The 21,871-nt window shown below is 43.1% G+C and overlaps 1 protein-coding gene across 3 annotated transcripts in view; it reads left to right on the top strand.

The window, feature by feature from the left end:
- FAM120A (family with sequence similarity 120 member A) overlaps positions 1-21,871 on the top strand; it is a 128,932-nt gene that overhangs the window by 101,050 nt on the left and 6,011 nt on the right. For 2 of the 3 annotated variants that reach the window (XM_032799578.2, XM_075073219.1), the window contains 5 exons: positions 9,613-9,822; positions 10,894-11,077; positions 12,143-12,280; positions 13,801-13,942; positions 21,012-21,108. In XM_032799578.2, the coding sequence (XP_032655469.1) occupies positions 9,613-9,822; positions 10,894-11,077; positions 12,143-12,280; positions 13,801-13,942; positions 21,012-21,108 (771 nt within the window). The remainder of the gene's footprint in view (positions 1-9,612; positions 9,823-10,893; positions 11,078-12,142; positions 12,281-13,800; positions 13,943-21,011; positions 21,109-21,871) is intronic. The other variant, XM_032799587.2, reaches the window with a different exon arrangement.

The following is a 21,871-nucleotide window of genomic DNA, read 5'->3' as shown; positions in this document are numbered from 1 at the left end:
CGGTGGAGTTTCGGAGTCGACGGGAGCACATTTGGGGATAGATATATCGCATCTAGATTAGACGCAATATATCAATCCGCAAAAAATCGATTGCTACCCGCCGATACGGCGGGTAGTCTGGACGTACCGTCTGAAATGCAAACTTTTTAAGTGCAGCAAAGACTGGTAGTCACTCAGTTATAGTGTATTGTTTATGTTATGAAAATAAAATTTTAGAGAGAGGTTTTTTTTTTTTGGCGAGATTTTATTCTTACTATTTTATGATAGCCCTTTGAAAGCTTAAACCAGAAATCTGTTTCTGAAGAGAGCTCTATTTTTCTTCTTGTGAGGTTGCTCTTGAATCATCACCTTGCTGATTAATTAAATAGATTTCTTTGTTTCGGGTCAAAAGATCCTTGTAGCATTTATTTTGGGTGGAGAAACACAGAGAAGTTTATGTAGACTTTAAAGCATAAATAAAGAGGTGAGGGAAGCAGTCTTCCAGCACTGATTGTGTTCCATAAATATGAACTTGCATACTTTTAAAAGACTTTTAGCAGAGATGCTTATCTTTCTAGATACAATTATATATTATGAAGTAAACATAACTAGCTAACCCTGGGGTCTGGAACCTTTTTTCTGTCAGGGCCACTGACCCACAGAAAAAATGAGTCTCAGGCCACACACAGCCCTGCGGGGGGGCGTGGAGGCATGGGCTTTACCCCACAGCAAAACAAGCCGGCGCTCACGTCTGCAGCCCTGCAGAGGGCATGGAGGCTTGTGGCTTCCCCTAGGCTCTGGGGTGTGGCCAGAAATGAGGGGTTCAGGGTGTGGAAAGGGGCCCCGGACTGGGGCCGGGTATTGGGGTGTGCGAGGGGGTGCGGGCTCCAGCTGGGAGTGCAAGCTCTGGGCTGGGGCTGGGGAGTTTGGGGTGCTGGAGGGGGCTCCAGGCTAGGGCCAAGGGGTTTGGAGTACAGGAGGAGGTTTGAGGTGCAGGCTCCGGGAGGGAGATTGGTTGTGGGAGGGGGCTCAAGGCTGGGGCAGGGAGTTTGGGATGCGGGTGGTTGTGTGGGGTCTGGGAGGGAGTTAGGGTGTGGGAGTGGGTTCCGACCTGGGGCAGGAAGTTGGGGTACAGGTGTAGGTGTGGGGAGCGAGTTAGGGCATGGGAGGGGTCTTTGTATGTCTGTCTGTTTTCACAGTGGCACCCTCTTAGAACCCCTATCCAGAATTCTGTGCCCCCGAATGGAGAAAATGGCAAGGTTTAGTCTTGTATTTATAACTGGCAGATGGATCTTGAGCCCATCCAACACTCTGCTAAATGAAAATGAAAGAAAGCTTTAGCATGAGGCAGGGAGTTGGTGACCTGAAGCAACCCACTCAGTCGTCTTCATGTTGTTGGAAGGTGTCCAATGGGGTGAAGGAATAGGAAGTGTTCCACTTCTGTGGCCTCACACTAAAGGAATAGTTGTATATAGTCTTCCAGAGTCCCCAGTATAAGAAGTAGAGCCCAACCAAGCCAGAGAGGACTGTGTCTTCCTACAGTAATTTGAACGTGCTTCCTCCAAGCTAGTGCATGAGCATGTGCTGTACTGAATTGAATGGGCAGACAGCAAAAACATCTTTTTTTCCCCCAAGTTGAGATCCACAGTTAGAAGAAGACACTGCAGAGAGCAGGGAGAAGCAGCAGCCTGTGACATTGCTCTCCCTAGTAGCTGGAGCTGTCATAAGCATAAGTCCCAATTCTGAACCTTAGCGTCCAAAATGTGGGTGCCTGCATGAACCCTCCAAGCTTAATTACCAGCTTGGATCTGATAGCGCTGCCACCAGCCAGAAAATTCCAGTGTCCTGTCACCATGGTCTCCCCAACTTCCGTGGGGACCCCGCACGACTCAGATGCCCTGAATCTTCGACAACAAAGGGAATAAGCCCACTTCCGTTCCCCGTTCTTTATCTTCCTCGCCAGATCTTCCGTCCCTGGGAACCCTAGGAGATTTACTCCTGCTTCAATTCTTTAAACACAACACGTACGAGATCAAGTTTCTCTCCGCCCCTCCCTCGAGGTCCCTGCAAATGCAAGCTTTGTAACTCTAACACAAAGAGTATTTTCTCTTCCCTGTCTTGTTTCCTCCCACCAATTCCTGAGTGACTGCAGACGCCATCCTTGAGGCCCATACTAAAAAAACCAACCAGGTCTTTAAAAAGGACAGCTTTATATAAAAGATAAAAAAAGACATAAAAATGGTCTCTGGTTATCAAGGTGACAATATACAGGGTACTTGCTTAAAAGAAAACAAATGAATAACAGCGCTTATTCAGAAGACATACATTTAAACATTTCCAGCAAGCTACAGATATGTTAAAACTAAAAACAGTATAAAACGCTATATTGTCTTATCCCTGTACTTACAATTGGGAAACGGTAGTTTTAAGCCTGGAGGTAGGATTACTCTCAGAGCCCGAGAGTTGCAACAGAGACAACAAGACAAAAGGACACACCACCCAACAAATTCCCTCCCTGAGCTTGAAAAAATCCGGTTTCCTGATTGGTCCTCTGGTCAGGTGTTTGGTTCCCTTTGTTAACCCTTTACAGGTAAAAGAAACATTAACCCTTAGCTATCTGTTTATGACAGCAGCAGATGCAGTTCACCTAGATTTCAACTATCTAGGCTTAGACAGGTATATGCATTGTGTTTCCTCCTGCCATCCAGCCAATGAGAGTGCTGCAGAGATCATGCATTGTTTGTATGTTTTCCTATGGTGTCAAACAGGCTATATCTTGTCAGAGCCTTACCTGCCTGTGTTTACTGCTAGCCCCCAGCTATGAATTCTCTCTGTCTGATTCTTTAGGCAAGTCAGATATCTTCTTTAAGAAGCCATATCCTGTTTCTCCCACTCGTTTCAGGAAGGATCCTCTGGCTGTCATCCAGCCGTAAAAAGAAGTTGCATAAGGAAATGCATACAAGAAAACCAAATCAATTGACCCCAGTGAATCCCACATTTTAAGTATAAAAGAGCTAATAAATCCCATGAATGATAATGCAAAAGAAAATAATCTTGAGTCTAGATCAGAATTTTATTTGGATTGTTATTCAGCAGATAGAATAAATCACTTTCCAGGATCCTTGCAGCCCAAGGATGCCTGAAAAGCCCAGACTAAAAATATATATATGGTGTGTATATATATCCAAAAGGAAATGAAGGAAGAGAGATTCTTCATTGTCATCTTTCTCTTTAAGCTTTTAATTACCAGAAGAAAGGCGATAATGAGATCTAGGACAGAATGCAGTCGGCCAAAATGAGCACATGCTGGGTTCTTACAGGTCTGCTCATCTGTCGCTCTCAAAGCAAAAGCTCTCAAGAAACCTGTTTCAGCCATTGCGAATGGGATAATTTGCAGAAGTTCTTCTCTGATTTACTAAAAAGCAAGATATCAGATTCCTGAAAGCAGCATCACTAAGTCCTCTCATCATTCACAATTGCTCATGTGGACCCTGAACTAAGTCATTCAGGACCATTGCTGAGATCAGTGTCTTCATGTTTTCTCACACTCAGTTTCTCACATTCAGTTAAGGAAAGTCTTAAAATAAATGCTTTAACCATTCAGCTACAGTATGTCACCTTCCTTCAGGATAAGATGGTTAACGGTGCTGACTCAGTAGTCAGACCAAAGGATAACTATCTTTTGCACCATCAGAGAGGCAGCACACCTCTCTCTTGGAAAATACATACGCAGCTTTTGTCCAAATCACAAACATCCCTTGAGTGAGATGCCCTAAATGTGTAGAGGTATGATCAGAATATATTTGCACATGTCTGAGGCCTACAGAAGTCAACACAAGTACTTTATCCTGCAGTAGGCTGTGGGGGGAGGGAGGGGAGCCATACAGAGTCTCAATGGCAGGATGGATCAAGACACGTATCTCAGGGTCTCACAAAGCTAACTGGGCAACCTTTCTTGTAGGTAGTGATGAAAACTCAAATGGCAACTTCATGGCCAAAAGGTGGGATGTGGCATATGAGGAAATCTGCAAGACAATAACTTGGTCTTTATTCCTCACATTCTCATAACTCAACACTGTAGACATAAAGTCCTCTGCAGATTTTGTTTTGTGTGTGTTAACAAAGTAGACAGTCTTGCCCCTGTCTCCAGTTTCAGTGGGTAGAGGCGGAAACCCCACTGTGAAGACTGCTGGACACAAAGGTTCCAGCAAAAGAATTCCCAGAGGAGAATACATTTTTTTTGTTTCTGAGAAAAATGAGTGGCAGAGACAAGGCCGCTGATAAACAGGATATTTTACCTTAAAACATGTCTGTTGATAGAGAATTTTTTTCTCCATCAACAAGTTTTTATTTTTAGGTTCTGTGTAGGATTAGTATGGAATATTTCCATAATACTTGTTGGTAACTGCAAATGAAATACTTAATGCTCCATTGTTACTATCTTCACACACAAAACCGCTGCTTTTTTCCTGTTGAAGTCAGGCACAGAAGGAGCATGGGGTTTGAACACAGCTGCATATCTGCAAAGTGATTTGGATCCTCTTTTTGTGATCTTGGAGATTTCTGATTTATGTGCATGAAAGATAAAGCAATTTAATTACTACTGAAAATTAATGGCAAATGTTCTAAAGGAAGAATTGACATCTTCACATGTCAACTGAACAGGCAGAGTTTACGCCTGAGGGAATTCTGTACCAAAAAATTAAAAGTTCTGCACACAATATTTTTAACTTGTGCGAGATTCTGCAAGCTTTATTTGTCAATAAATAAATGCAGAGGCTCCAGCGTGGCACAAGCCTCTGGCTGCACAAAGATGGAAGATCACCCTGCAGCCTCCCCATCCCCAGGACACGGATTCAGTGGTGAGGCTGCACCGGACCCTGAGGCTGCACCTGACCCGACACAGCACAAGGCCTGGGTGTACCACAGAAACGCCATGGGGCCCTGTCCCTCTGGGCCAGGTGCACCAAGTATGGGGCAGGCAAGCTCAACCAGGCAGGGTCCAAGTGTGGAAGGATTCTGTGTGGGACAATCTGAGTGCAGGCAGCTCAGTGGGGGGGTCTAGGTGTGGGGGGGATCTGGATGCACCAAGGCTTGTTTGGAGTGCAGGAGGTTCCAGGTGCAGGGGCTATGGGACTCTGCAGGGGCTTCCAGGTGAAGGTGGTTGGGGCTCAGTGGAAGGGTCTGGGTGTGTGGGTCTCAGCAGAGGGGCTTGGGGGCTGAGGGAGTTGGGCTTCATGGGGTGTGGGTCTGGGTGCAGCTAGTTGGGGGTCAGTGGCATGGAGGTCTAGATGTGGGGGGCTCCAGGGAGTGGGGATTGTCAGGGTCGGGGTTTGAGTGCAGAGAGCTCAGTGGGGGGTGGTCTGAATGCCGGGGTTGGGGTCCAGAGGCAAAGGGTCTGAGTGCAGGGAGGCTCCAAATGCAGAGATTGAGGTCCCGTGGGTGGGGTTTGGGTTTGGAGGGCTAGGGTGGTTCTGGGTGTACAGGGTGAGGCTTGGCAGGGTTCTCAGGGTATGGGAGGTCCAGATCCATATGGATTTGGCAGATGGGGGAGTAGCTCCCTGTACAGAGACCCCTCCCCGCGCAGCTGAGGTGCGATGCGGCAGGAAGCAGGGGAGGATGCTGAGCTTCCTGCAGCTGGAGGAGGTTTCTGGGGGTGGGTCTGACACAGCCTCAGCCACTCCTTGCAGGGGAAGAGGAAGTCCCATCCTCTCCTGCCCAGCCGGGACTAGCAGCTGATCCCAGCTCACGATAGGAATCACTGGCTGGGGTGTCCCCAGCCCTGCGGTGATTTACCTCTCTGCTGGTTGCTCTGGGTGCCTGAAACAATGTACCTGCGCAGCTAGGGAGTGGTGCAAAACTGCTCTTGCTCTTCCCTTTGCTTTCCTGTCAGAAAGCCATTTTTTCTGTGGGAAAGCAAAGAAATCTGCAGGGGACATGAATTTCGTGCACGCGCAGTGACACAGAATTCTCCCAGGAGTAAGAGTTCTCCTGTTTACACACTGAAAATAAACACTCCTTATTTTCTTTCCATTATCTCCTCTTATCCCTCAATCAGTCTGTTATTTTACTGTCACATACTCATTCTGCACTCTTTCAGCTCCAGCTCTTCATTAATACAATTTGTTTTTCTAATGATACAAGACTGTCTTTCCCAATTTCTACAGATGCTGACACAAATTTTTCAAAGATGGCAACCTAGAGCTAATAGTATCAGAGGGGTAGCCGTGTTAGTCTGGATCTGTAAAAGCGGCAGAGAATCCTATGGCACCTTATAGACTAACAGAAGTTTTGGAGCGTGAGCTTTCGTGGGTGAATACCCACTTCGTCAGACGCAGATGCAGAGCTAATAGAAATTCCTTTGCAAAGGAAGTGGGCCAGAGAGGAGAAACGCAGTGTTTCAGAACTGAAACATTAAAAGACGAAATCTTAAAGTTGAGCACTCTTGAGAGTTTCCAGCAGTAAACCGCAGAATATACACTGAAAACATCAAAATATTTTTTTATCTACAGTTTAAACAATTTTAAATGCAAACATTATCACAGCAGAGAATTTCATCGAATTCTCTTAACCTTTATTTGCTGTAACATGTTCCCAGACTGTCTGAAAAATGTATGTAATCAGCTGCATAATACATGTTGTTGTGGGTGCTTTTAAAGCAGCACTAAACTGTAGTGTGCACCTTGCAAGATTTATATACTTAAGCCCCAAACTTTGGGGTTCAGCTGAGATGCTCTTAGCACAGGATCTGGGGAGTGAGGAATACAAGGATGGTTTTATTCCTCTTTCCTCAATCCAGTGACTAGTTCAGAACCAGTGCAATTTATAGGAATTTGAGTATTTTGATAGTTTCATTAGAAACCACTTTAATCTAATTCAAACTACTGTAACTTCTATCAAAATGGGTTTAGAATTACACTACACTAATCATAATCATAATCACACTCACCAAATGACATACTCTGTTAAACAGGAAATTATGGTAGAGTTCAGCACATTGCTTTTGTTGCAGACTTGACTGTCAACTTCTTTTAACATCAGATCACGAAGAGTAGGTAAATAGAAGCTGTATTCTGATCTATGTGCTAACTTCAAAGTTCTATTCTTTAAACAAAAAAGTTTCTTTAGTGTGTATGTGGGGTTGCAGGGGAGGTCTCCTACTTGACTGTCGAAATAATTACAACCAACAGAGAAGATAAAAAAAAAAAAATTAATTTCTTCTCATTTTGGGAGAAGATAGGAGAAGAATAGCACTGATAGTTTTTAACCTGCGCCTGACTTCTAGCTCCTTTTAATACTTCTAGTTAAGCAAGCCCAATGCTTTTTGAAGATGTACCTTTTCTCCCAGGGATGTGGTGAAGTCAGAGAGCAGCTTCTCAACTATCAGTTGCATGGAAACATTACTTTACTTTAAATCTCTCAGTGGAGATCCTTGCTTGAGAACATAAGCGAACAGTACTGTCTTCGTCCTACTGTGAAAAGAATTAAAAAATTATATGATTGCTACCAGTCATTAAATCAGCACAAGTCATATTTAAGGCAGCCTTCTCCTTATTCCAGTCACATGACCCCTTCCATCTCCCACCAACATTACTTTGGCATGAATTTTATTAGACACATACAGTAGGTGAGGTAATATCTTTTATTGGTTAAACATCATCTACCTTGTGTGTCTCATATCCTGGGACCCACATGGCTATAACACTACAATAAACATGAGTTTTTATTCTTCTCTTTGTTAAATCCCATTTCTTTAGCTAATCTACTCATGAATGAATATTAAAATATGAAATGTAAACTTGCATTATTTGAAATCAAATGTTTTCTTTTGGGGTGCTGGTCTAGGAGCAATCCTTACAACATGTACTTGTTCTGAAAGCATTTGTAGTGGTCTGCCAAAGTATTTCTAGCTTTGGAACTGGTAGGTCACGGCACATTGGACATGAAAACTTCTTCTTGATATTCTTGTTTTTCTTCCTATCTGTTTCCAATGTGATTTTAGTGAGAAATATCTCAGTAATCACTAGAGCTGAAGATTTTGTGCTTTATGCCAGTGATTTTTGACCTGGGGTCCACGGACCTTTGGGGTCCACAAACTATGTCTAGAATTTCCAAAGGGGTCTGCACTTGCATTCAAAAATTTGTAGGGGGCCACAAATGAAAAAGGTTGAAAACCACTGCTTTATGCCATTTGGAAGCCAAATGCCAACCTTACAAATAAATGGTTTTGCATGGATTTTAAAGCAGTTCTCTAGCAGTGCTTAATGCAGTGGCCGCAAAAAATCATGTCATATTTTACGCTTGTGTGATAGGAAAGCAAGCTCTTAATCAGAATGATGTGAATTTAAGGTTTAGTAGCTCATGAACTCCTAGATCAGGGGTGGGCAAACTTTTTGGCCTGAGGGCTGCATCGGGTTTCAGAAATTGTATGGAGGGCTGGGGAGGGGAGCGGGTCGTGGCCCGGCCTTCACCCCCATTCACCTCCCACCTGGGACTCCTGCTCCATCCAAGCCCCTCACTCCCCGTCCGCCCCCAGAACCCCTGTCTCTGACTGCCCCCTGCCGGCCCATCCAACCCCCCTGGCATTCCTGACTGCCCCCCCCCCCGGGACTCCTGCCCCATCCACCCACCCCATCTCCCTGTCCCTACTGCCTCCAGAACCCNCCCCCCCCCCCCGGGACTCCTGCCCCATCCAACCGCCCCATCTCCCTGTCCCTACTGCCTCCAGAACCCTGCCCCTGACTGGTCCCTGCCGCCCCATCCAACCCCTCCTCTCATTCCTGACTGCCTGCCCAGGACCCCTGCCCTCATTCAACCTATTCCCCACCCTCTGACCACCCCAACCCCTATCCACACCCCGCCCCCTTCTAATCTCCCAGGCTCCCTGCCCCCTTATCTTACTGCCTGGAGTGCCAGTGGCTGGTGATGTTACAGCCGTGCCGCCCGGCTGGAGCCAGCCACACCGTTGCCACCGTGAAGCACAGAGCACTGGGTCAAACCAGGCTCTGCCACTGGTGCTGCCCCAGAAGCTTGCAGCGCCACCACCAAGAGCATTGCACTGGTGGCGCAGCTGAAGCTGTGGGGGAGGGGAACAGCAGAGGAGGGGCCAGGGGATAGCCTCCTGGGCCAGGAGCTCAGGTGCTGGGCAGAACGGTCCATGGGCCGTAGTTTGCCCACCTTTGTCCTAGATCTAGAGACAGTTGCTATATATAGTTAGAAAGGTAAAAGAATACCAGCAGTACACTACGTTAATTTCTAGGTGATTCATAGGATTTCCTTTAAATTTTCACTGGCTCCCTGACTTTGTAGTGAGATTTGTCACTGGTCCATAACTGAAAAATCTAGTCTTTTTAATTCCTTTCTTTGCTTGTGTTTATATGGCATCAAAGGTTTTATTTTTATAGGGGTGACAATCCAGCCTCCTTGAGCGTTGTAATTATGGATGGACAGGTAGCAGACTCCAGTACCTGGACACACAGGTGGTTTTATGTACAAAGTTGCTCACAAATAAAAGTCCTCTTATTGAAAATCAGACTTTTAACAATTCTGTTTTCAAAATTGGCATAAATTAATAACTTGGAATTCTATCTGGTACTTTCCCTATGTTAAACTGAAATTTCATTTTCCTTAAAGATTGAGAATCTGGATCCCCGAGGAATTCAGCTTTCTGCTTTGTTTATGAGTGGTGTGGATATGGCACTCTTTGCAAATGATGCTTGTGGACAGCCAATCCCCTGGGAGCACTGCTGTCCATGGATGTATTTTGATGGGAAACTGTTCCAGACCAAGCTCATCAAAGCAAGCCGGGAGAAAGTGCCTCTCATTGACCTCTGTGATGGTCAGGTAGGTAGTTTCTGAAATGCAGTGTTTTCCTGTGTTCTGAATTTTCTTTCGTGTCTAATGCAGTTTATCTGGCAGTTATTGTTGATTTAAGAGAGTGTGGTCTTCCTATCTGGAATATAGATATGTTTGGGGATGGGAAATGGACCTTAATTGTTAGGGCTCCTCTTGGGGAGAAATGGCATTTTAATTTTAATAGATTTTGAAGGAAGTAGAATGACTTCATTTTTCCTCTGTCCTGTAATCTCAGTAAACAGACTCAAGGATTTACTAGTTACTTTGAGGATGTACATGAATTCAAATTATCAAAAGACTATTATGCATACATACGTAAGATACATATCCAGAAACTGAAATCTTGTACATTCTCAAGGTAATCAGCAAATCAAGCAGAGCTGGCAGTTATCTCTGTTCCTTCTCAGCCATAGCATCTTGTTTTGCATCAAGATGGCAATGCTGTCAAAAACGGCTATGCTAACATTGCTTTTACAAACAAACAAAATCCAGTACCTGATATATTTGACAGAGAATTGAAAAGAGTGAAATCAGGCTTATAACACCTACTCTCAAAAACCCTTAATTTCTTACAGAAAACAGATTTAAAAAAAAACAAACAATATACAAGTATCACAAAATATCACCAAGTGACTGCTCATGGTAGTTAATTTTTACTTCAGTATTTCCTTTTTTAAGAAGAGGAAATACTGTGGTAGTGGTATAATATAATAAATTCTCATCCCCTTTTTTGATGTCCTGGGCGATCTAGAGAGAGAAGAGTTGGTAAGACTACCATTTGGCTGTATTTGTTTCTGACACTTGGAAAACTGATTGTAGACTACTATATTAACTTGAATATGGGGATTTCTTGTGAATCAGTGAAATGTGGATAGTAGATTTTTACCCACTACAGCAAATTGTGATTTATCCATTGAAAGCTAGCTTTATTAAGAAATATGGGTGTGTCCCAACATTAGTCTACGTTTAGTATTCCTTCAGTCAGGTTGATAAACACAATTTTCATAGCACAAATACAAGATTTTAACATTTATTTGTGCCACTTTTGTTTACTTGTAGGCTGAGCAGGCTGCCAAGGTTGAAAAGATGCGTCAGAGCATCCTAGAAGGATTAAATTTCTCCAGGCAGAATCACCCACTCCCTTTCCCACCTCCACCTGCCATGCCTTTCTATCCAGCTTCTATGTATCCTCGGCACTTTGGGCCAGTCCCACCACCTCAGGGCAGGGGGAGAGGCTTTGCTGGTAAGTGAGTGGTTGACAGTACATATACATGGATTCAAATCGGTATGAAATAAATCCTGTCATGTCATTCACATTCCAAGATTGTGTTCTGATTCATCAGCCCAACTTCATAGCAGTAGGGCAGTAAAATAAATGGTCAGAATATGGTCCAGCATATCTGTTGCTGGAAGTATAATTTTTAATGGCTGTGCCCTAGTAACTGTGGAGCCTGTAGTAATCCCATTTGTTTCCTTCAAGACTGTAAGTAGCTGTGCCCGTGCAAAATGCCTTGGAGGCTATTGTTTGTATGTAGAGGAAAAAAGAAGAGTAAATCCACATAAGAGGATAGGAAAAGTACAAATGATAAAACTGCCTTACTTTAAAATGTTCACATTTGTAAGCGTTAAGAGTATGAGTGAATGCTTAATTGATGAAAGGAACAGGATAACTGTTGGGGTTGAAGACAACGCCCTCACCCACTTTTTACATTTAATTCTAGTACTTTCATTTAAACAGAGGCATGTCGTAGAGTAAGCACAGGAGATGACTGAATGATCACACCATTCTTGGTTTGTTTCCCTTCCTCATAGCAGCAGCCCCACCCACAGAGGGCTACATACGAATTTATATTTAAATCAGGAAGTTTAATAGGTTTTTTTTTTTTGGTGTGGCAAGTGCTATCATGGAAGCTTGCTGCCTCAAAACTTGTAAGCATGTTAACTTATGCACTGGAGGTTCAGATCTCCAGATTCACAAGTATATTTCTTACCCAAATAAAGGGTTACACTTAGTGGCTAGGAGACACATAGGCCAAGGTTGAAGTTACTCTGGATAGGACCCTCTAACTGGTGATGAATTGCTCCTGCATTTCATCAGCCTCTGATCTGGCTGAGCAGTGGGGCTCCCATGTGGCTGTAATCCTTCTGGCTGCTAAACCAGCAGCCTTTCTCCAGCCTTATGTGTTGAATGGCAGTAGTCACTGTGGCTCTAAAATGAACATGGCAGCAGCTTATCTTTCAGGGAATTCCCATATACCCAGCCCCCTCACAGCTTTTCCCCTGTCTTTCTTTACCCTGGGTCTAACAGGAGTCTGTGGCTTTGGAGGCCCTTATGGGGAAACAGTAGCAACAGGCGCTTACCGGGCCTTCCGGGTGGCAGCAGCAGCAGGACACTCCGGAGCCTTCTCTGGCAATGACAACAACAGGACTAGCAAGTTTCAGGGCGGTAATTATACCAAACCCCTTTTCTTAGAGCTTCTGGCAGCAGCTTCTTTCACTTCACAGTCTGGTCTCAGGCTTTCCACTGGCTGCCAGTTTTCCTGTCTCCCGAACTGTCTCCAGCTGTCACTCTTCTAGAACTTTCTCGGGTTGTTGTGAACTCACTCACTGACTGCTGTACTCTACTGGAATCTTTTCCCTAAGTCCCTGTGGCACAGTGGTCTCGGTGCCAGTCTGCCTGTTACATTCTTGTTCCAATATAAAAATGCTTTAACATTCAAGTAGAAATTCTGTCTTTTGTGCTTCATAATAAATGTTAGGCTATGTTATAACAAGCTCAGCTTTGCTTCGATATGTTAAAAGATTTTCTAAAATTGGAGAGCAAAAAGGCATCTTGAAAAAGTGACACAGTAGAAGTTCTTATATTTGTGTTACTGTTAATCCATCCTTTATTGGTGCCTCATATCAAAGTTTGGATTTCTGGTCTAAGTTAATACAAGTGTTTAGATTTCTTTGTCCATTGTTTTTCCTTTTCTGTAAAAGAGGACACTAGAAATCCATGAATTCCAGTTATTTACTTGGGCTACAGGTTTCCCATATACCTAGCTGTATTCTCTAGCATCTACGCTTCTATTTAAAAAAAAAAAAACAAGCCAATATTTCTAACGCTCTATTGCAAAAATAACCTTGCCAGTGTAAACAGTACACAATTAAAGCTGAAAGAATTGTATAGAGAAGTATGAATCATCTGCATTTAACCAGGGCTGTCGTTTTTAAGCTTATTAACCTGTTAAAAACTAACTACATTTGCATAAATGCCATCATTTTTAACCCTTTCATTGCTGATGGTCTTACCAATAACATCTAGCTCCAGTGTGCTTACCTGGATTTCTGGAAATATGTTATGCCCTGATCTAGCATTAACTTTTAAGGACATTAGACAGGTATAAAAATGAAAAATTTGAATGTCAGTAATACTGATATTCTCTGTTTTTTGGATACTAAGCTTTTTGGCTCTGTCATTAAAAAAGGAGGGTAAAAGTAGTGTTTACAATTAAGTCAACTCAGATGCTATTTCTATAACATAGTCCAACGTTAGTAATTTTTTAATGACCTTTCTTGTGTATCATGCTGATGAAAGTACAATAGTAAATCTAGGACAACAGAATCTAAAAATAATTCGTTCTCAGTTACCTTCATGCTATCACTCTGTTTAAAAAAAAATCCTTACATATTTTTCAAAATTTCCCTTCAGACTCTCAGTATCTATCAAATGACTGAAACTGAAGTAGTCACATAAGAGTATTTATTTTTTAATTCATAATTCATTTATTTTAATAAAGGACTTCTAGACTCCAATTTTAGTTATAATTTCTTTAAACAACCACACCATGAAAATTAGTTTCATAGTATCAGAAAAGGAAGCTCTTTGTGTAATGAAGATTGACAGAGCATATTTTTCCGTTCATTAATAACTTTGATTTTATGATAGTAAAGAACAATTTTTGGTTTTGCGTTTATGTGCAGGAGTCCAACCTATTCCTTCTCAAGGAGGGAAACTTGAAATAGCTGGCACTGTCGTCGGCCATTGGGCTGGAAGCAGACGTGGACGTGGCGGTAGAGGGCCATTTCCTCTACAGGTGGTTTCTGTTGGAGGACCAACAAGAGGGTAAGTGCAAAACCACAGAAACTGTGCTTAACATAATTCAGTGATTTGATACACTAGAGAATCCAGGATGGGGGAATGAGGTGACAGCAGAGGTTGCATAAAGTATTATAATTACATTTCTTTCTGACTTGCATGTGGAATGGACTAGGTAACAGTAATGTCATTACTCAGGAGTTCAAGAGCACTAGTATGTTAATTGTAACATGTTTTTTCTCAGTAGGTCAGATAATGGTCCTGTACCAGGATATGACTCAACAGTATTTCAGTTACAAGGTTCCCAGAGATTTATGATCATTATTTGCGTTATAGTAGCATTTAGCAAACTTAATTGGGATTTCAGCTCCATTGTGCTAGGCACTGCACAAATAATTTAAACCCCAAAAGTTAAGAAGAAATTAATATATTTTGTGTCTATAATGATTTGCAGTCAGGTGTGGCTTCAAAGGAGCAGAGTAAAATAGGTGTATTAATATATCTCTTATATAATAAACTCTTCCTCACTCTTCCCCACCATTTACAAAACAGTATCAAACACCTAGCATATAGGCCACATCTGACCTCAGCTGATGTGTTTGTGGCCTGCATGACATTATTAGATCATGCAAAATCTAAGCTTTTATTTTTTAAAAAAAGTTTATAGCCCCTCAGGCTTTGAAGGTAGCCGCTCAAATGTAAAGTGAATGTAAATGCAGCCATGTCTTCCTGGGTCTGCAGGTAGCCAGAAACAATGAGTCTGGGAGGCATGATTTCCCCTCCCCCATTTAATAGTTGAGATATAAACTATAAAGCTCAGTGCTAACTCTGTAATGTCATCATTGACTATTTCATTGCTGATCATTTTATTGGCCAGTATAGGGAAATGGGTGGAATAGGTAGAGAAAGAACTGGAAGTTGCTGCAGGGTGGGAAATGCAGAGGGGAAGACCAGAAGAAATACAGTGACAGGCAAAAGGGAGGCAAACAGAAAAGAGGATGAGGAGGGAAGGAAGAAAAATAAAGGGCAGAAATAATAGTACTAAAGGGAGCAGATTTAGATATACATAAAGATGTATTCTGCACTGCTTCTTTGTACAAACAATCCCATGGGCTTCAGTGGGAGTTGAGCTTTGAAATGAGGACAGTATGTAGATATAAATTTATTTCACAGTAATTGGGACTCCCTCTGACACCTCTTTCCACATGGTTTCCCAGGAACTCAGTTCAGTGCCAGGTATTGACACTTCAGGTATTTTTATGTGGCACGTGGCAAAGTGATGCTGAGTTGACCAGAGGGTACCACACATCCAAAGTTGCACAGAAAACCTCTTCCTTTATATACATTTACACATTACATTTACTATACACTGCATCAAGTTTTGAGATTGGCAGGGTTTACTGTGTAGGAACTAATGCCTGTACACCATGGTCTGTCCACACACTACTTACTTTTTACCTCATCTTCCATTCCAGGCTTATCTTGTCCAGTGTAAATGATTCCCTGGGGAGTTCCCCCTTTTGTTGGCTAGTGGAGGTTTCTGTCTCTTAGTTTATTGACCCATTTACCTCTCTTAGTTATACTCCTGAGGGCATTCTGTGCCAAAAAGATGATAATTCTGCATACAATATTTAGAAATTTTGCAAATTGTATTTGTCAAATAAATGTGGAGGCTCCAGCATGGCACTGGGTAGCACAGGCCCCTGGCTGCACAGAAGTAGGAGATGTCTCCCTCCCCCAGACATGGATTCAGTGGGTCTGCTGCACCCCCAACCCTTGCACGGCGCAAGGACTGGGCCTGCTCCAGAAACACTCCAGGGCCCTGTCCCGCCCCTCCGTGCCAGGTGCAGGCAGTCGGGCTCAGCAAGGCAGGATCCTAGTGTTGAGGGACTTAATGTGGAGGGATCCAGGTGTGGGTTGAGAAGGTTCTGTTTGGGGCAGTCTGAGTGCGAGCGGCTCAGTGGGGGTTCTGGTTGTTGGGGGGATCTGGATGCAGAGGGGCTTGTGGAGGGGATCTGGATGCACAGTCATGGGACTCTGCATGGGGGTTCAAGTCAAGGTGGTTGGGGCTCAGTGATGGGGTGGGGGAAGGGATAGAGCTTGGCAGGGGTCTTGGGTGTGAGGGGTCCAGATGCTAGGGGAGTGGGGCTCAGTGAGGGGTGGATCTTGCTGCGGGTGGCCCATTGGGGTGGTCCAGTTGCATGGGGAATGGGGCTTATTTGGGGGTTGAGGCTCGGCAGGAGGGTCTGAGTATGAGGGGGTCTGGATGCACAGGGGTTGGGTGGATGGAGAAGCAACTCCTCATACAGGGATCCCTCCCCCTGCAGCTGAGGAGTGATGGATGCAGGAAGTGGTGGGGGGTGGAGTTTGCAGAGATTTCTGCAGCTGCGGGGGGGGGGGACCCAGACATAAATTCTGCGCATCGCAGTGGCGCAGAATTCCCCCAGAAGTATAGTTAGTACAGACATTCTGTTTCCAGCCTGCTGATCCATTTACCTCCCTAATCCTGTCTCATGTCAAGCCAGGCCTATAGTCTTTTGCTTTTGCTTTTCTTCTTTATATTAGTGTTTGTTTTATTTGCATTATATTCCCGAGTTTTGTGCTTTTTTGTAAGTTTATTACTCAGCAACATATTAAGACAAGAGTAGTTGTAATTATTTAGACTATTATTAATACTAAAGTATGAACCAGGGAGTGCAAGCTTCCCTTTTATAGTATAGCTTATTAGGGTGTAATTTTCCTTTTAAGATTGCTCTGTCTTTAAAACATCCTTTTGTAAATTTAACTTTGCTTTTATTTTAATTACATTATAAAAACAGATACAAAATATAATTTTTTTCATTTATTACCATAGTAATTTTAGATGTGGAACAGAACATAGTCCAATTAAAATAACATTCCCTGGGTCCATACCAGAAGTGATCCATTTCAGCTGTTACACAATACTTGTTATTACCAGCATAGGCAGTTTTTACTTTACCAAAGTCTCAGTATTTCAATTGTACCGTGCAATTTGGAGACTGCTCGCCCAGAGTGAACTCAGATGCTGGCAGCTTTGTCTGGAAGATCTTACACCTGCTCATGTAAGTGTCCCCCAGTGCAAACAACCCTGCACATTTGGGGCTTTTTAGAGCTTGCATTGCCTGCAGCAGTATTTGAGGAGGAAAAATATTGTGTGGGTTGAAATGCTTTTACATTTACCTTTATGGTATTGGACCCTTGTTAATTTTTTTTACCCTGCACCTTCTGGCATTACCTTTTCTGCATTAAATATATAACTTTTGTGGTGATAAGAAAGCAAGTTTTCTTGCTCCATATCACATAAGGCTGCTTTTACTTTGTATATTATGTATTTTTTTACATTACATACATTTTTAGAACACATTGACTTAATTTTATACTTAATATTTAAACCCTTTTAGTGCCATTTCCATTACTGTTAGGTAGTGACCCTTACAGTAAGGGATATCGTCTTAATTTACTCCAGATGTATGGATTTTGGGTTTATTTCAGTCTTGTCACAGAGGTTACTTTACCTGTTCCTGACAAGTGTCATCCAAGTCACGGCACCACTATATATTGGGATTTCAGCTAAGACTTCTTTCTGCTTGGCTTCCCAAAAATGCCATTTGATTCCAGATTTTGTCACTTAAATATTTTTATTTGTCATGCAGCAAGGCAATACTGAGTTGATGAGACTCAGGCATACGGAGCAGATATACGGCATACTGCACATCCAGAGTTACACAGAAAACATCTTCCTTTATATATATTTATACTTTAGGTTGCATTTACTATACGCTGCATCACATGTTTTGGGATTGGCTTGGTTACTTCGTAGGAACCAATCCCTATACACCATCCTCTGATCACGCACTGTCCATGTACAATTTACTTTTCCCCTCATCTACATTCCAGGCTTATCTTGTCTATTGTAAATGGTTCCCTGTGTGTTTCCTCCTTTTCTTGGCTAGTGCAGGGATTAATGGGCATTAATTAAGAGAGGAATCTGGCCCTATCCGTAGAATGAGTTCAGTATCCCGATGTAAGCTAAATATGGTACTTCTGATTACAACATGGTTTGTGGAAGAGTTCTGGTGATGTATACTGCCACAGTCAAGGGGGAGGAGGTCCAAGAACAGAATATCCATGCATATGATTATGATATTTAGCGGCTAGGGCATTACCATTAGTTCTTTGAAGGCACCCTCACATAGACGAGCAGATGCACAGTGGGTAAGTGATTCACTTCACTCATTTGCATTGGAGAGGAGCCCTTCTATTTTCTGGGTACTAGAAGAAGCAAATGCACAATCACTAGCACCCAGACACCTATAATCAGGATGCTAAACCAGTGATTCTCAAACTTTTGTACTGGTGACCCCTTTCACATAGCAAGCCTCTGACTGTGACCCCCCCCTTATAAGTTAAAAACACTTCTTTATATATTTAACACAATTATAAATGCTGGAGGCAAAGCGGGGTTTCGGTTGGAGGCTGACAGCTCGCAATCCCCCATATAATAACCTCACGACCCCCTGAGGGGTCCTGACCCCCAGTTTGAGAACCCCTGTGCTAAACTGACATCCTTAATAGGGATCTCACTGTGTCTGGAGGAGCAGTCACATTGTTGCAAGGATGTAATCTCCAGCAATACCTAGATGGAAAAGAGATGTAGGGACAATCTCTGGTGGTAGCTTGCTAGACGGAAGATGAACTAAAGATGCTGTGTTTGAGTAGGCAATTTATTTTGGGAGACTTGTTACCGCCTCCAAAAGCTGAAATTCTTTGCAATGTCAAACTTGCTGTCCTGCAGCCAAATCATAATAGAAGCTCACCTCTCTGTATCTGGAGCTACTAAAAATATATCATTCAGAGCGGGGGAAATGCCATTGACCGGAAAATGGCAGTCCCCATAAAGGGCTGACAGGAAATACACCCTTGTGTCAGAGTCCTCTCAAAACAGGTGTTTAAATGATTGAGGACTTCATCATCATCTGTGGACTTGATTTGCTACCAAAGAGCAAAATTTACTCTGCACTGAAAACTGAAGGTAGGGACACCATTGTCCATGCTTTGTCACTTAATCCAGCTCCCTTTCTCGTCTGTGTTCTCTTAACAGAGGGCAGATCACATCCAGGCTTACCTTCATTGTTCTGTCTTGATTCCATGCAACTTTAATTCTCAAATGGCTTCTCTATGCAATCCACTGATTTTCAGTCTTCTCCATACCGTTAAGTGTGACCAACACACTTCGTTTAACTTTGATCCATCATTATCCAATGAGATGTGAAATCTGAATTGCAAAAACCTATTTTTCAACTATCTAGAGGGCACTGTCACTTCATCCTAAGTATAATTAGGAAATGGGATGGGTCTGTCCTGTTTTCTTTGTAAACTGATTGAAAAATGCATACCAGATTAAAATAAGAGTGGTCAGATGCGTAAAGTATTCATTTCCTCTTTTGGTATCCTTCTAATTCCATTTTTTATTACTTATTGCATTGTGGATGTGCATACAGAGACTGGGGTTGGGAGTTGAGGTGATCTAATCTAAATTAGACATAACACAGCAAAGATGACAACAAATTGTAGGAGTAGAATAAGTGGAAACATTGGACGAGAACTTGGCTCCTCCTTTAACTGCTTTGTCCCACTCTGGCAGCACAAAGCAGCCTTAAAGCTAGCAAAATCAGCTACCTGGAGACTCTCCTGGCATAGGGGCATCCTCAGGCTGTGTAGATCCAGCTATGCAGAAAAGGAGGCATGGATGGCAAGCTGCAGAAATCACCAGTTGCTGGAATGATTCAGTGGAGGCTGGTGCAGCCAGCTCAGCATAGAACAGCCCTGACTGAGACTGCTCTAACCTCCTAGGGAGGTTGTGGAAGCTCCTTCACCGGAGGGGTTTCTAAAGGAGGCTTGGTTAGCCACCTGTCTTAAACGGGTTAAACGCAACAAATGCTGCATCTTGGCAGGGGGTTAGACAAGATGACCCTTGTGGTCCCTTCTAACCCTATAGTACTTTGATTCAAAGTTGCTCCTATGGACCTGATCATCCCCTGACTGTCTTACTTCTCATTCCTCTTCTGGACTAGACCTAAGGCTCTGGTCCCTTGGTTTTGATATACATACTTGGAGTAGAGTCAGGAACAGCCTGTTGCTGTTAGATTCCAATACTGACAATGAAAGCTAATACATAAGTGGAAGAAAAAAAGCACCTGATATTGTAATAGAGTACATCAAGGTTTTTTTATGTAAGTGCTTACTGTAAAGCATACATTTGGGGTGTAGGTGGGTCTTCCACCCCTGGAACCTGGGTTCAAAATTTGTAATGAAGAACAAATTAAAATCTGTGTGGATTTCATCTAATCCTTATTTAGATAACTTGAAACCCTGCTCTATGATTTGGTGTAACTGGAGCTCTGCTCAAGAGTGTCCCAAAACTATAAATCATAATTAAGAGAGTATAGCAGAACTGTGCTTGATAAGCTTGTGTCTGCCTGGACTAGGCATGGTTCAGTCGGCTCCGTCCCTTTCATAAGCACTTAAATCACTGACCAGCTTCAATATTGCAGCAGCTTTTCATTGTTGAATTATATTTTTTTGTGAATTCTCCTGAGTTGCACATTGTGGGTGGAAAGTATTATTCAGTGGAAAGAATGGTCTTATGAATATAAATAAATAGTTCAGAATGGCTGTCTTTTGCCGGGCTTTTAGTATATATGCTAGCCACTGATGGAAAATTGGTATGTATTTTAAAGGAATTTTAAGGATAACTTGATAGGAATTTCCATAGAGTTTGAAAGTACTTCTCCATTGCTTGTTTTGAAGTGAAATTGTGAAATAGCCATTTTATTGCTAGGAAAACAAGATTTTTAGATGCAGCAATCATAGACTTTACACTCACAAGTAATACAATCTTAAAACGCCGAATGATTAATCAGGTTGTTTCTTGGGATGGGGAGGGAGTGAAACTTTTCTATAATAATTAGATGGCATTAGCAAAAAAAAAAAACCCCTTTATTCTATTTAGTTTAAGGTATTTTTAAACAAAGTTTAAATGCATTTGTTGTTTGTTTTTCTTTAATACACATAGGCGTCCTAGAGGAGTTATTTCCACTCCAGTGATAAGAACATTTGGAAGAGGTGGAAGGTACTATGGGAGAGGTTATAAAAACCAGGGAGCAATTCAGGTAATAAAGTGGTGTGATTTACTTCCATAACTCTGGTTTACAAGCTAGTGTGGTCACAGGCTCCCTAGGCCAGCAGGAGTTGCTGATGACAGCTCTTGGGAGAAGGGCAGAATAGAGTGCTTCTTGTACAGTAACTCCTCACTTAAAGTCGTCCTGGTTAACTTGCTGATCAATTAGGGTACATACTCATTTAAAGTTGTGGAATGCTCCCTATCGTTTGGCAGCCGTCTGCTTTGTCCACTGCTTGTAGGAAGAGCAGCCCCCATTGCAGCTAGCTGGTGGGGGCTTGTAGCCAGGGTGGACCGGCAGCCCCTCTATCAGCTCCCCACTCCCCTAAGTTCCATGTGCTGCAGCCGCCCAGCAGGCTATCAATCAGCAGTTCAACTGTCCCTCCCCCAACTGCCATGTGCTGCTCCTGCCCTCTTTCTTGGAGCTGCTTGCTGTGCAGGGGAGGGGCGAAAGGGGGGGAGGGCTAATGTCAGGCTGTCCCCCTCCCCCCTGCTCCTGCACCCCAGTTACCCCTTCTCCATATGGAGCAGGGAGGGGATATGGACAGAGAGAGACAGAGCTTGGGGCAGCAGCTGCTGTCTCAACTTCCTGATCCACTTAAAAAGACAATGCACTTAAGAGTGGGTCAGCTTACTTAAAGGGGCAGTGTGCATCTCTCTCTCTCTCTCTCTCTCTCCCACACACAAGGTGTGTGTCTATCTTTGTCTGCTATGCTTTCTCCCCTCTCCTCCGTTCCTGCTCCCTTGTAGAGTGA

This window comes from Chelonoidis abingdonii, chromosome 17, assembly GCF_003597395.2.
Source record: "Chelonoidis abingdonii isolate Lonesome George chromosome 17, CheloAbing_2.0, whole genome shotgun sequence".
Taxonomy (NCBI): domain Eukaryota; kingdom Metazoa; phylum Chordata; order Testudines; family Testudinidae; genus Chelonoidis; species Chelonoidis abingdonii.
The sequence above is the reverse complement of the archived record's forward strand: the minus strand, read 5'-3'. Positions and strand labels throughout refer to the sequence as shown.